This window comes from Brachyistius frenatus, unplaced genomic scaffold, assembly GCF_029030835.1.
Source record: "Brachyistius frenatus isolate BFR_SWC_R1_liver_20210118 unplaced genomic scaffold, ASM2903083v1 Contig_88, whole genome shotgun sequence".
Lineage (NCBI taxonomy): Eukaryota > Metazoa > Chordata > Actinopteri > Embiotocidae > Brachyistius > Brachyistius frenatus.
In genome coordinates, this window is record NW_027210687.1 from 1,657,912 (window position 1) to 1,672,370 (window position 14,459).

Genomic DNA, 14,459 nt, shown 5'->3' on the forward strand with positions numbered 1-14,459 from the left:
GAGCAACGTCTGTAAAACGCCTCCATGACGTCGATGTTACTGTTGATGTTCCAGCTTCATCGGTTTCTGTCTCGTCCAATCTACTGTGTGTGTGTGTGTGTGTGTGTGTGTGTGTGTGTGTGTGTGTGTGTGTGTGTGTGTGTGTGTGTGTGTGTGTGTGTGTGTGTGTGTGTGTGTGTGTGTGTGTGTGTGTGTGTGTGTGTGTGTGTGTGTGTGTGAGAGAGGGTTGTGGGAAGACACAAAGCCCGGTCTCGTACAGAACCAGTGTGTATGCTTGTTCGAACACATTATCATGCCAAATGGAGTAGGGAGGGTGAGCGGAAAGGAAAGGGATTGATAACTTCTTTTTTTTTTTTTTTTTTTTTTTCCCGTTACGTATGTGTGCATATGTGTATTTAAAAAGAAAAAAAAAAAAAAAAAAAGCTGGACAATGTTAAATGCTTGAAGAAAAAAAAAAAAAGTCATTTGCAAAAGGATGATGTGAGGAAACCTTTTAAGTAAGTGAAAACCACCATGAGCAATGTACAATCCCCAGGGCTGCCAAGCAGCTTCCCGACAGGGCCAGACCAGGGGTGGGCGGGGGGGAGACACGGGGGGGGGGAGCTGGCTGGCTGGCGATACTCTACTACTTTTTAATATTTAAGAAGAAATAATGTGACTCTGTGTTTCTCTTGACTTAACTATCCTGTGAGTAAATGCTATATTATGATAACACACACACCCAACGGCTCCTGCAGTCGATCAAAGGCGCTGAGGCCGTTTTTGTTTTTGTTTTTTTGGACAGAAAAAAAAACAAAAAAGGACAAAAAAAACACAAAAAAAAACCAACACAAAAACTGTGAGAATCTGCTGTCTTTTTTTGTCGTTTTACATTTAGTATGAACACACAAACAAACCCTGAAAAGCTTTAGTCTAACCAGCACAAAGATGTGGGGAGGGCGGGGTGGGGGGGGGTGTTGCTCAGAGAGACTATGCAGTGGAGTGTTGAACCCAGGCTTCCATGTCCACCTTGGGTTGTTGTTGTTGTTTTTTGTTTTTTTTTCCCCTCTCTATTTTTTTTTCTTTCGCTTTCTTTGAATAAATGAAAACAAAACAAAAAATAACAATCCCGAAACTTTTTACAAAAAAAAAAAAACAAAAAAAAAAACAGCTGAGATGGGATTCCCAATAATATTCCTCAAACATGTTGTGCCATCGTTGAATCGTACTTCTAGTACTACTATTACTACTACTACTACTAATAAAAACTGAAAAAAAAACCTTTATTACCTAGCAACCGTCGGGCCAGTTGTAGCAGGAGAGGAGGACGGGTTCAGATTTGCAAAGTCCATTTCTTTAACCTTCCCGGCTCGCCGTCGTCTCCTCGATAAGCCGAGGGGAGCGAGGCCGGTGAATCTGCAAATTTTCCACAACTCCAATGTTTTTTATAGAGATTCTATCAATCCACAGTGTGTAGTCGGATCACCTGTAAACCTATTATGCACATCGCTTTGGGAGACTGTTGAAACTATATATAATATATATATATATATATATGTATAAATATATATATATATATAACTGAGAATATAAACGTACAGTGTCTATAATCAACGGGAGGACGTCTTCCTCTTCCAAACAAAACGGGAAGTACCTTTTTATTTTCAAACGTCTTCCTCGGGTCATCAAAGGATTTTATCTTAAACTTCGGTGGAATCTGCACTTTTTGAAGGACAATCTTTATTTGTATGAGTATAAAAATTGACAAAAACGAAGTCGCCTGATATTACAAGGTATAGAAAAACCAACTCCAGTGTGCTCTAATAATGAATGTCTCCTCTGATGCTGTCTATTTGTTTGGTTTCATTTTAATCTTTTTATTCTCCTTCCTTTTGTTGCTTGGTTTGTTCTGTATTTTTTTTTTTTTTTTTTTTTTTTTCTTCTCTTATTTTATTTTTTTCTTGGATTTTAGTGTTCTTAAGAGAATCTGTACTAAGATGTAGAATAGTAAGTAGTAGGTCTTCTGTTGGCTGTACTCGTATACTGATTACTGTTTGTAACCCTCTGGCTCCTGCAGCCGGAATACAAAGCTGTATAACTTTGGGTACAACCCTCAATAAAAGACTAACAATGACACCTGGTGCCTCCCGGACTTTTTATTTCCATCCTTTTACTTATGTTTTTTTTCAAACCGCATGTTTTTTTGTTGTTGTTGTTCCCCCCCCCCCACCCTCACTGCTGTATTAGTACTTCTGATTAATTAAGAGGATCAGAATACTTCAACCGATCTAATCTCTAATCTGACTGATCTGTAATTTGGCCTCGGGTCAGACTGCTGAGCTGAACAACCTTCTGGGAAAGAAAAGCAGAACTGAGCTGATGGTGGAAGAAGCACTTGTAAAAGATGTTTGGTATCAATTAAAACTACCCGTGCAGACAGAGGTCCCCCGATTGATTTGAGATATTACATGTTTAAGTTGTCGATGCCGGAGGTGGAGCTTTATTCGGGCAGGTAGTTTAGTCCGGTGGCTCCAAACCTCGAGGTCAGACGTCCTCTGGCGCGCCACGATTTAAATCGCATGCAATTTCTGCTCCGCAACCGTTGTTTGTTTTTTTTGGTTTGTGAAATATAAGTGCAGTGTTTTTGTTTTGGGTTTGAACATCTGTTTAAATCAGGGGTGTCAAACATCTGGCCCGCCAGGGGGTCCAGCTCGGCCCGCCGGATGACTTTGCTAAGTGTGAAAATTACAGAAAGACATGAATTGCATTTCTATGAGAAAATGGAGGTTTATGAGTACAAACGTTTTGTTTTTTTTAATCGATCCAGTAATTGCTTCAAAAACAGCGTAAATGCGACGTCTGCTCCGGAGGAAGAAGCGATCGCTGCCAAACGCGTCACAAAGCGAGGGAATCTGCAGAGGAGAGCCGGGGCAGATAAACAGTGGGCTGATGTCTGAGTTTTTGCTCTTTATGTTTCTAGTTTATTGTAGAAAGACCTTAAAATAGGGTTTATCATCCAAAAACCTTCACCAATGATTTAAACATAGAGAAATATTGTCGTTATGTATGCGTTATTATGCTATGATTTTACTGGTCTGGCCCACTTGAGATCAAAGTGGGCAGTATGTGGCCCCTTAACTAAAATGAGTTTGACACCCCTGATTTAAATGAACCCGTCTTGAAGGAACTAAATGCAATTTATTTACGTAAAGGAGCTCAAATCAAAGAGGTTAGCTCCACTTTTTATTTAAAATAGCCAGCAGCTACAGGTTGATATAAAGAGTATAAATCTTAAAACGTTGTGCTGCTGTTCGGTCATAAAAATAAATCATCTGTTCTGTAAATGGTGTTCGGTGCGGAATTTGGTTTTAAAACCAGGATGTATTTTGATTTGACATTTTTCCCTTTTCTGTCTGTTGTAACTTTGACGAAGTCTCCGTTCATCCTGTAGATTTTAAAACGCCACGTCAGCAGAAACTTCCAACTTCTGCAGTGAAATCTTCTCCGTTCACGACCAGCTTCATCTCATTAACTTCACGGCTCCTCCGTCTGTTTGGAAACTGACCCGGCTGCAACGTGTGAAAGCTTCGGAAGAAACACTGAATTTCAACTGTTTTTTCAGAATCACGTCTTTATTTGTGAAGTTATTTTCATTCGGTGACCGAAACGTAAACCCGTCCGCCGTGTCCAAAGCCCGGCGGACGGCTTCATCCATCTATTCGTGAGAAATGAAACGTGGGAGCCGGAGTGGAGAAATCCAAACTGATAGAACTTTTGTTTAATGTGACTTTCAGCTGCGAGCTCCCAACAACATGTTCATTTAAATACAGTCAAACACAAGACACGGCGAGCGACGCCGACGTAGCCGTAATGGACAGAAGAGCTGACGGGGGGGGGGATGAGGGGGGTTCGGGTGGGGAAGCGGTGTCGCCACTGGCTTCCTGTGAGGGGAGGGTGAGGGGGAACAGTCACCCTCTCTGGAAGGGGAAAAAAAACAACAACAACACATTCAGTACCAACGAGAGACGCATCAAGAGTGAGAGATGAAAGCAGCAGGAGAGAGACTTGCCTCAGCGGTGAGCTTTACAACTTATTCATACACGTCCTTTTTGTCTGCGATGTATTGTACAATCTCCTCAGGAGTCATCAACTTCTCCGCTTCTGCATCTGGGATCTCGAAGCCTGCAGCAGAAACGCACACCGGGACGTAAAGGTATGAAAACTGTGACGGTAAACTAAACTAAACCCTTTCTTATCCACTTTGCTGACAAGATGTTGGGATCAAACTATCAATTCACCACCAAACTTGTGAAGATATATCACGGCCGTCTGACACGGTGATGAAGTGTTCCTTCTTCAGATGAAGCTGATTTTTCCCAACCTGCACTCTGAATGTTTGAACGTCCCGTCTATTAATACCAGTTTATTAATAACACATTCAAGGCTGGCCGATATGATATTATGGTTTCTGTACGACGCCGTTTTGTATCCTTTGAGGTTTGATTTGTGCTCCCTTGATGACATCATCTCGTTGCGCCCCCCCGGCCTCTGCTATCCTTTAAGCCGAGTGCCAGATCGGATCAGCGCGAGGGACGCCCAGCCTGTGATTGGTCGCTGGAGGGTCGGTTAGGACCCGGGACCGGTTGAGCGACAGTCAAACGGCCAATCACAGCGGGGTAGAGTTCGGCTGGTTCGATGAACTTAATGCATCTTTGATCACAGCCTCAGGACAGACTTCAGGTCGGTGAATGAGCTTTTTTTTATCATCTATAAATCATTTATATAAATGCTGCAAATAAATAAAGAGGCTCTCACCGAACTCGTCCTCCATGGCCATGATGATCTCCACCTGGTCCAAGCTGTCCAAACCCATATCTTTCATGAAGTGGGAGGATGTCTGCAGCTGCGGCGCACAAATCAAATACAAGTATCAACATAAAAGATGCATTTCTTTTATCGGTCAATCCAATAAATCCGATTAGAAATGAGATTCGTGGAAAGGAAATCCCGGCACACGTTCTGACCTTCTCTGGGTTGATCTTGTCGTACAGCTTGAGTACATACATGACCCGGTCTTTGATGGTTTCTAGGGTGAGGGGGGGCAGGTCTCCATACTGTCGGCACAACACACCCAGCGAGGGGATCTGAGGGGGGGGGGGGGGGGGCATAAACAAATGATTAATATGATTAATAATCCAACACTGCTGCTTGGATTAGGTGTTCAGGTTTGGGGGTTTTGCGTGGCATCGTTTCCACAGACGTGGACCTGTTGTGATTACATCATAAACAGACAAACTGGTTGTTGTTGTTGTTGTTTTTTTTACTTTGTTCATTACTTTTTGAAATTGATACCATAAAACGGATGCAGGTGGTTAGTTTGGTTAAATGTGCATCTGTCTGTCTGACTTATTGGTGATCTTTCTGTCTGGCTCTGTTGTACAATGAGCTTTAACGGTGTCCCCCATTCAAAAGAAAACGTAAATATCTAGCTTCATAATGCTCGCGGGGAGGAAAAGGGAGTTTATTTACTCCCTTTATTTAATTGTCCTCAGATTTACTACCTTTTATAAATGTTTTAAACGTGCTGCTGCTCAATTGCATCCCCATTTCTGATTACGTAATGCCCGGCTCGCATTAGCCCCACAGAGCTGGGTTCATCCGAAGTGTCCATGCGGCTCCAGACGGCGGCGACGACAACAGAACTGTAATGAACGACCGTCGTGAACGCACCATCTTCGCTAACCAGCCAGCTAACAGGGCAACAAACATGGCTGCAGTTTATCAGAATATAACGTCGCGTTGTTTCGGACCGTCTGTCCGAAACACACCGACAAACCGTCACCTGGAGCCCAATAAACCGCTCGCGTGACACCGTGAACTGTCGACGGGGGGCCGGCGGGGCTTTTGAAAGACGTCGGTAGGTCACAGCTGCGAGCCGCTTAGGCCGCGACGCTTCAATGTTACCGGAGACTCACCCGCCTCTGGCCGACCCACCGCGTCCTCCGGCTGCCTGCGGCGGAGGACAGAGGTCGGTGGAGAGTCGCCGCCGGGACAGCCGCGGCTCTGACCGCGAGGCCGCCGGAGCAAAGCCTCAGCGAGGGCCGGGCGTACGAGCGGACGCATTGCTGCAGGACACGGGCCGCCATGACGGAGAGGACGAACTGGAAGCTCCCAGCATGCAAAGCGAAGAAGCAGCAGCAGCAGCGGGGTCAAGGGCTCCGCGGGACGCATGCGCACAACGCAAACTGTGTTTTTATTTTGCGTTTTGCTCTTTGTTTGTGCTTTTTTTTTTAACGCGTTATTTACTAAGTGTACGATTTAAAAAAAAAAAAAAAAAAAAAGATTAGACTATAACAATTAGCTTTTATAAATGGTTAAAAAAAGAAGAAGTATTCTAAGAAGTCAGGATTTAACCCAGAGAAGACGAGACCAATCGATCACTGATCGATTTTTAAACTCAGGTAGGCTGGTGAAATAACTTGTAGGAGCAGAATAGTTTAACACGACATTTATCAAGATAATCTATCCACCTGGCAGGTGTGGCACATCAAGATGCTTATTAAACAGCTTGATTACTTAATAATAATTAAAAAAAAAAAAAAAGGATATAACGATTAAGATCCAGGAAAATATATTTGTGATATTTATGTAGCTGAAATGTTCAAAAAGGAGAATGTGACTCCCTTCCAAAGACCCCATAAAGGTAATAAATTATAGGAAGCTATAGTTATATTATATAATAATGGAGTATAAAGAAGGGTAAATCATCAGGAGTTAATGGATAAACAGCAGAATTAAAAAAAAAATTGGACTGATGTGGATTTTTTACATTAAGTCTCAATATATAGACTATTCCACCATTGGAGTTAATTAAAGTAAATAATGTTTCGGAAGGAATTTGTTATTACTCATAATATAATAATTATGTATAAATATCCCGTGACATTTCTTACATAAATGGAAAACTCAGAAACCATCATTAACGTGGTTTTTAAAACGAGTTTAAGAATTATTTCTGTTCTTTTCAGTCTGATACACACTGGTCAGTACAATATGTTTGGCAATTGAATATGTTTTGACCAATAATTTAACGTTTCATTTATCCATTCAATTGATTACAATGCCTCACTGGTCTTTTATGATCGCCATGTAATTATTTATTTTTTAATCTTTATCTCCTATTGAAAGGAAATTAATTTATTGACCCCTGAAATGTAATTCAATTATTTCACTATTTTATTATTCAATTATTTTAGTTTTTTTTTTAATGTGTTTGTATGTTGTTGTTGTTGTTTTTTTGTTTTTGTTTTTTATGGTTTACGTGTTGCCTCTGGGTGACGTCACATCCGGGCATGCGCAAGAAGCAGAGCAGCGTCGACGGCTGCTTGCAGAGCTCAGAGCAGAAGCGGATCGATGTTGTAGATGTTATTATCGTCGAATAATAATCGCCGCCTTTGACGTTTGACTGAATTTCCAGCCATGGAGTTGTCTGAAATATTGTACAACAAAGCGGAGTACATCGAGACGGTAATGTGTGACGTCCAGCCGGCTGACTGTCGGCTGAAGCTGAGCTGAGCAGGGCGTTGGGCGTCACGTCACTGAATCCGTAGTTTGTGTTCAGCTTAAACGACCAATACGAATATAAATACACTCCAATACAAACAATAACCTTCGCTGCTGTTTTATTTTTGTTTTTCAGGCTTCTGGGAACAAAGTGAGCAGACAGTCGGTGCTGTGTGGGAGTCAAAACATCGTCCTCAATGGCAAAGTGAGGAAAATAAAACAAAAAAACACCAACTACCACCAATCTGTGTAATGATGCACGTGCGATTTACTGTGTGTGTGTGTGTGTGTGTGTGTGTGTGTGTGTGTGTGTGTGTGTGTGTGTGTGTGTGTGTGTGTGTGTGTCCCTCCTCCAGACTATAGTCATGAATGACTGCATCATCAGGGGAGACCTGGCTAACGTCAGGGTGGGCAGACACTGTGTCGTGAAGAGTCGCAGTGTCATTCGACCACCTTTCAAGAAGTTCAGCAAAGGGTAAAGTATTGACCGTTTTGTCCTTCGAGCGATCCGTCAATTGTCCAGCCGTCTTCCATACAGCCGAGTGTTGCTCGGCAAACACGGCCACCGCTGCGCTGTTTTGTGTTCCTCAAACCGGTCCTCCGTCCACCGTCCACCGTCCTCGTCTCCCTGCAGAGTGGCGTTCTTCCCGCTGCACATCGGAGACCACGTCTTCATTGAGGAGGACTGCGTGGTCAACGCGGCACAGATTGGTTCTTACGTCCACATCGGCAAGAACTGTGTGATAGTGAGTGAGATGAAAACGCACACACACACACACACACACACACACACACACACACACACACACACACACACACACACACACACACACACACACACAGGCTGATCAGCAGTGAAAGAAAACCACGCAGAAAGAGATGAAAGCACATGAACAGCATCAGTGTCTCCTCTTGCCTGCGGTGAAATGGTCACACGATAGTCATGCTCAACCGAACTGAACAGCAACAGTAACAAACTGCTTCGAGAAGTCCTGCGTTGTGACAAGAAATAAAATGCAACCAATCACGTTGTTTTAACGACAGCAAACCTAGATTATTCTTTTTTTCATCATATATCTTTTATTATAGTTTTTGACATTAATACCGTTACTGACATTGGAAAAGTGGAGAGAGAGAGAGAGAGAGAGAGAGAGAGAGACGAGTACGACAAACCTCCTGCCTGCTGCTGATTCACGGGTAAACTCATTTTTCTGTCAACAAAGGCAGAGTTGATGATTTATTTTTTTCAAAGTATGGAACAATATAGTTGCAGATCTTACAGTTTGTTTGGGATATAGAAAAACAACACGTGCAGACGAGATGTCGCCGTGGCCCGAACACACTCACCTTAAACAAGTGACCGCGGCAGACTTTTAAAACTTATTCAAAAAAAGCAAAACAGATGTTTGCTGATGTTTGTGCCTTTTTCTAGTGATTAGAAAACATCATCACACAAATATTCCCTGGATCCACCAGATGGACACGATTATACAAATCAGGAAAGGCTTTAAAGTGATCAATTGACATAAGAATAGAGAAGATATGCCGTATTTACCTAAATTGTGTTTTCTGGATGAACACTTTCCTCTTTTATCAAAATGTTTGATTCTCATTAAGTTGATCTAAATTCATTGTCCTGAAAGTACTGTGCCTTTTTTCAGTCGATTGTAGGACACAAGCGTAGTTTGTACAATACTTGTTGTTACAGTAGTGATTTGACACACACGAGTTTGAACCGTAGACTGCGGTACCAACACATTTCTTCATAGTTGTCTTTAAATGTTCCAAACCAACACTTCAGCTCAGCCTCGTTTTCTTCACACTGTCAGGATTAGGTTTACTGCTATCTCCTTCTGAGGCACCATTTTCTGTCTCCTGCCGTGTCACAGACAGAAACACTCAAGAGTCTGCGAAGACGTTTGTCCCGGTTGCAGATGTCTGCTGACTTGCTTCGGCCTTTTGTTTTGTTCGTAGGGTCGTCGGTGTGTGCTGAAGGACTGCTGCAAGATCTTAGACAACACTGTGCTGCCTCCTGAGACCGTGGTGCCACCTTTCACCGTCTTCTCTGGATGCCCAGGTCAGACACACACTCACACCAGTGACCACCAGGTCTCTTTCGATGCTCCCTTCTATATCCAGTCTTACGCGAGTCTGTCTCTCTCAGGTCTTTTTTCCGGAGAGCTCCCGGAGTGCACGCAGGACCTGATGATCGACGTGACCAAGAGCTACTACCAGAAGTTTCTGCCCCTCAGCCAGATCTGAGGCCCAAACCTTCCACCGGGGTCCAGTCTGTGTTCAGTCAGTCGCAGCCAGGTGTCTCATCAGACTCAAATGGACTCAGAGCTCATCTTCTATCCTTCATCTCCCAGAGGCCTTGAGTTTCCCTGCCCAAGGAAAAACATCCGCTTTGAGATTATTCTAGTTATTGAGTATGAGAAAAACACATAATTAATGAAGTCATATCCAGCTGTACAAAGCTATAGTGCATGTTTACAGCTCCAAATTGCTGAGATAACTATTTGAAATGTCCTTAGGATGTCAAAGTTCACGCGCCACACTCGTGTTTATCCAGATTAGAAACTCTATTTCGATTCTTTTCCTTGTGAATACTTCTCCTCTCCAATGAAGCAGGTTCATGTAGACTGATGCTTTTCCCTGGCAGTGTGTCGTGGAACAAAACTCAAGGACCCTCTCTGTGTGGCTACAAATAATCCCGGTGTTCGCTCTGGGCTCGCAGACAGCAGGTGAGGATGGAGGAGCTTTGAAGGATGTGGGAACACGGCTTGTGATGTTTTAACAACCACGGACCAAAACAATAGTGACTTGAGGACGATGGCTGTACTCGTGCATCATCTATTTCCAGAGTGGCTCAGTGGAGAAAGATGCGGTCGTTTTATTTTTCACGGAAATTGTCTAAGTATTTAATATTGTTTCGTCGCTATGTCTCAAACAAATCAACTACAATGTTCATTAGCATATGTTGCCTCTGTCGTTATCTGAGTGTATAATAGCTGCAGCTAACAATTCAAAATAGTTCAAACATATAAATAAAAGCTTGGAAATACCAAACATGTCTCAAAGGTATCAACTCTGCAGCAGTTATCATGGATTATGTGTTAATTACTACAAAGCCTGAGCTCTCCACAAATTCTTTTCAATTGTTGCACTAAATGAGCCGTTTCTCTTTTGTGCATCATGTGAGAACAAACGAGCTCCGTTCATGTCGTGGACACGGTCCACACGTTTCCTGCCCACCGAACTGAAACGGCAAACAACAAAACAAGGAGCCTGCGAGTGAGTGAACATTCATGTCAGCAATGGAAGATTTGTAATATTAGAAAAAATAACTTTACAAATGGTTTTTGAGGGAGAGAAAAAAAAAAAAATCCATCTACACATTTTGTACCTCAAGAGATATGTACAGTAAAAAAATACAGAACTTTTGTTTACAAGAAAACTCTACAGGACACGTTGAACCTGGAAGCTAAAAGCTTTTAAAATGTTCCCAAAGGTGTTTTTTTTTTTTTCTTGATGGGACTTTTGAATGAAAGCTGTTGAAAATGCAACATTACAGATTAGAGCATGGCAGATGTTTGTGGGCTTCTCTCGCCTCGTTAAAACCATCTAATGTCTTCTGGCACCCTGTAGTGGTCTGTAGCAGAAATGTTGAACAATAACACTTCAAAGCTTCCCTGTTGGGCTTCTTCTCCTCAGTGCCGAAGTGAAGTTACAAACAGTTCAAGATTTCCAATTCACATCTAGAGCACATTTATGTCTTTAAACATACTGAAATATGAATCAAGTTTCAGCCAAACAACACTTGACTCTTCCTTTTTTTTTTTTTTTTTAATAAAACTCAGTCCATTCATCTGCAATTCAATGGTTTTATTTCTTTTACAATGTGAACCACATATATCATACCAACAATTAAATGTTAAGTATATAGATTAGCCATTTATTATTTTTTTTTTAAACAAATAAGTATCAAGAAATAGCTGATAATAGTGTTGGCTCCAGAGACATGTGGCATGAGTCAGCCTTTTTGAAACAATGTGGATGAAGGCCATGATTGGCTCAGGGAAGAAACGTAAAAACACGAAGCGTCCCCTCTATTGTAACCGAGCTAATCAGTGGGGGTCAAACACTGCAGGTCGAACAGCGGGATCGGAAAGACGACACAATCCTGCTCGTAGATAATGACTGAAAACATTTGGGAAAACTGTCCTCTGAACAGCTCGTCGTTCCTGTCGGCGCACACTTCTCACCTTCCCTTTAACTGACATGTTTCATGCAACAGAAACACAGGGTGGCTACGAGGGCCCCGTTTACTTCCAGTCAAGTACGCTACTAATGTTTAAATGGAGTGTTAGACACAGGACGGTGAATCGAGTGTCTGGAGGAGAAACATTTGAAATGCATCCCTCTGATTGAATGAAGAGCGCGTGGACAGGCCGACCGCTCAGGATTCACTCCTCTGCAACGGCGTTCTGCGAAGTGGAGACACACAAACTGAACAGCGGTGGACTTGAAATGTAACTTTCGGGCAAAGTTCCTCTTCAAGAACCACGGATGCTTCCTATGTTAGATTATTCACTAGAGCCGTGATGGCTTTACGGAGCACACGGGCACCCGACACGGCCTCGGCGCGGATCGCTTGTTGAACCTCCTTTACATCAACGTTGTTCAATATGAAGTTTACATTTTCATCCTTCAGCGCTTTTTACTCGCAAACCACTGAATAAAGTCCCACGTTCAGACCTGATGAGCCTGCAACCGTGTATGAATATAACATTCAACCTATAACGCAAAACAAAAACTAAAAATGAAATCTGTGACCAAAATGTAAAGAAAGTTAAAAACTGGCATGCTTTATACAACTAAAAGAAAACCCACTTTCTAGGCCATAAAAGGTAAAGGTGAGTGAACAAGTCAACAGGAGGGAAAAGAGTAGGAAACATTTAACATCTCACAGTCTTAACTTACTGTATCACTACTACAGCCGGGCATTATGGCAAATATTTAAAATCGTGTTTATTTTCTGGACAACGTCTTGAAAGATTTACTCTTTATTAGCTTCCTGTGCTAAAACGAAAGCATATTGGAACAAGTTTGTTTACTGCGCCCACAACCAAGCTGAAGTTAAACTCAGATTTTTGTCAGTGCCCTAAAAGTAATCAAAAACTCGGTCCAGAACAGAGGCTGGATAAACCCAGTTTACTGACCCGTGTGATATCGGTGTCTCCTGCTCTCCTCCCTCACTGAAGGATGGAAGGCAACAACCATTTCAAGAAAGAAACGAGCCCCAAGGTGCATCATTCTGTACCAAGTACCCCCTCCCTCCCTCCCTCCACCCCTCCCATTGCCCCCTCCCCCCTCCACATGCGCATTTCATGTGCACAAACCCCTCCAACAACATAAAGCAGACAGTGTCCCAACACTGACACTCCAGCGCGATTATCCAGTATGTTGTGTGTCCACTGGGTGGCATGTTTGGTGGCTCTCTTAACGCACGCCAACGTTGTCATAACATTTCTGTGATTTATGCTCTCTTTACAGCACAGATTATCTTCGTCCAATAAGTTAAATCATTTGTGAAACGGGGAAGGACCTCTCGGTGTCTGAATACTCGCGGAGCCAACACCCAGAAACGCTCCACAACGTCATCAAATACTTCTGGAGAGCTGCTGGAGTCAGAGGTGAGCGCAAGAGCTCGTTTTCTACTCGTACTAAGTGTTTTGCTTTTTCTATGCACCAGAGGTCGACCCGCACTTGTGTGACGCAAGCGGGCTCGTTTAGGGCTGAACAAGGCTACAACTGGAATACAATGGAAGAGCCGATTTGTTTGCATGAGTTAGAGGTGAAAGCTAAGTGCAAAAAATCCTTATTGCAACTCATCAGAATCATCACAAGATCACATTAAACAGCAGCTGCTTTTATAATAAGACCGGGAAGGGGGGGCGGCGGAGGGGTGGGGGGGCCGAGGGGGGTGGGGGGCAGCACGTGGGCTGTCCGAGAGGCTGTAGACACAGAAAAAAAAAATAAACAACCATAAATTTCCTTTCCATTATCCTGAACAACATAAAACAAAAAAAGTGGAGTAAGAACGCAAAGTGAACTTGGCTATTGCTGCTGCAAACAGTGGCAACAAACCTAGAATTATAACACTGGTGGTTGAAGAACTAATAACAAAAAAGGGCGACTGGCTGAAGTACATCAAGCCACTACTGAAGCAGAATAGTTTGCAGAGAGGAAGGTCTGAATGTCCAAACATGAACAGCCTGCTGTTGGTAGGCGGTCGACCTTGTGGACAGAGAAATGAAACTGGTAACGAGTGACACGTGTACTCCTACTATCCCACCACTGACGGGCAACATCAGCTCAGAGCTGCGATCGTGAAGTAACCGAAAGAACGGGTGGGTTGTTGGACGCGGGGCGAGTCTCTGACAACAGTGGGTCCAATGTTTGGCGAGCATCTCGATCCACTGAGCAAAACGATTTGATCATGGCCCTCACTTCCTTTTTAAGGTGGTGGGTGAGGATGAGTAAGGTCGAGGGGAAGGAAGGGCACAAATGTGTCAAAGATCAAGTGGCTTTTTACTTGTCGAGCAGCACAGTTCGTTTTCACCCCTTGAGAACTGTCCGAGTCCCACAATGAGTTGGTGACCTTCTGCGTTGTCTCCTCTCCAGGGCAGCGATGTCTGAGGAATGTGTCATGTTGTCTCAACTTCCCAGTCTCTCTCTCTCTCTCTCTCTCTCTCTCTCTCTCACACACACACACACACACACACACACACTCTCACTCTCTCATTAAGTGCTCTGATTGTAGATCAGGGATTTGTAGTACTAGTGTTGGCAAAGGAGACAAGTAATAGAATTCGTTCAACTGAACTGAGAGCCTTCGATTCCTGTTTATATTT

General features: G+C 43.1%; 2 protein-coding genes across 2 annotated transcripts; one reads left to right on the forward strand and one right to left on the reverse strand.

The window, feature by feature from the left end:
- Positions 1-3,590: 3,590 nt before the first annotated feature.
- LOC138627592 (acyl carrier protein, mitochondrial-like) lies at positions 3,591-6,160 on the reverse strand. Its single transcript, XM_069710027.1, has 5 exons — positions 5,955-6,160; positions 5,004-5,123; positions 4,795-4,882; positions 4,049-4,161; positions 3,591-3,956 (listed from the first exon to the last, which is right to left on the reverse strand). The coding sequence occupies exons 1-4, from the start codon at positions 6,123-6,125 to the stop codon at positions 4,070-4,072; spliced, it is 471 nt and encodes a 156-aa protein (XP_069566128.1). The 5' UTR covers positions 6,126-6,160; the 3' UTR covers positions 3,591-3,956; positions 4,049-4,069.
- A 1,086-nt stretch (positions 6,161-7,246) lies between these two features.
- Positions 7,247-11,417, forward strand: dctn5 (dynactin 5). The gene is made up of 6 exons (XM_069709990.1): positions 7,247-7,506; positions 7,679-7,747; positions 7,899-8,017; positions 8,177-8,288; positions 9,517-9,619; positions 9,707-11,417. The coding sequence occupies exons 1-6, from the start codon at positions 7,459-7,461 to the stop codon at positions 9,802-9,804; spliced, it is 549 nt and encodes a 182-aa protein (XP_069566091.1). The 5' UTR covers positions 7,247-7,458; the 3' UTR covers positions 9,805-11,417.
- Positions 11,418-14,459: the final 3,042 nt, after the last annotated feature.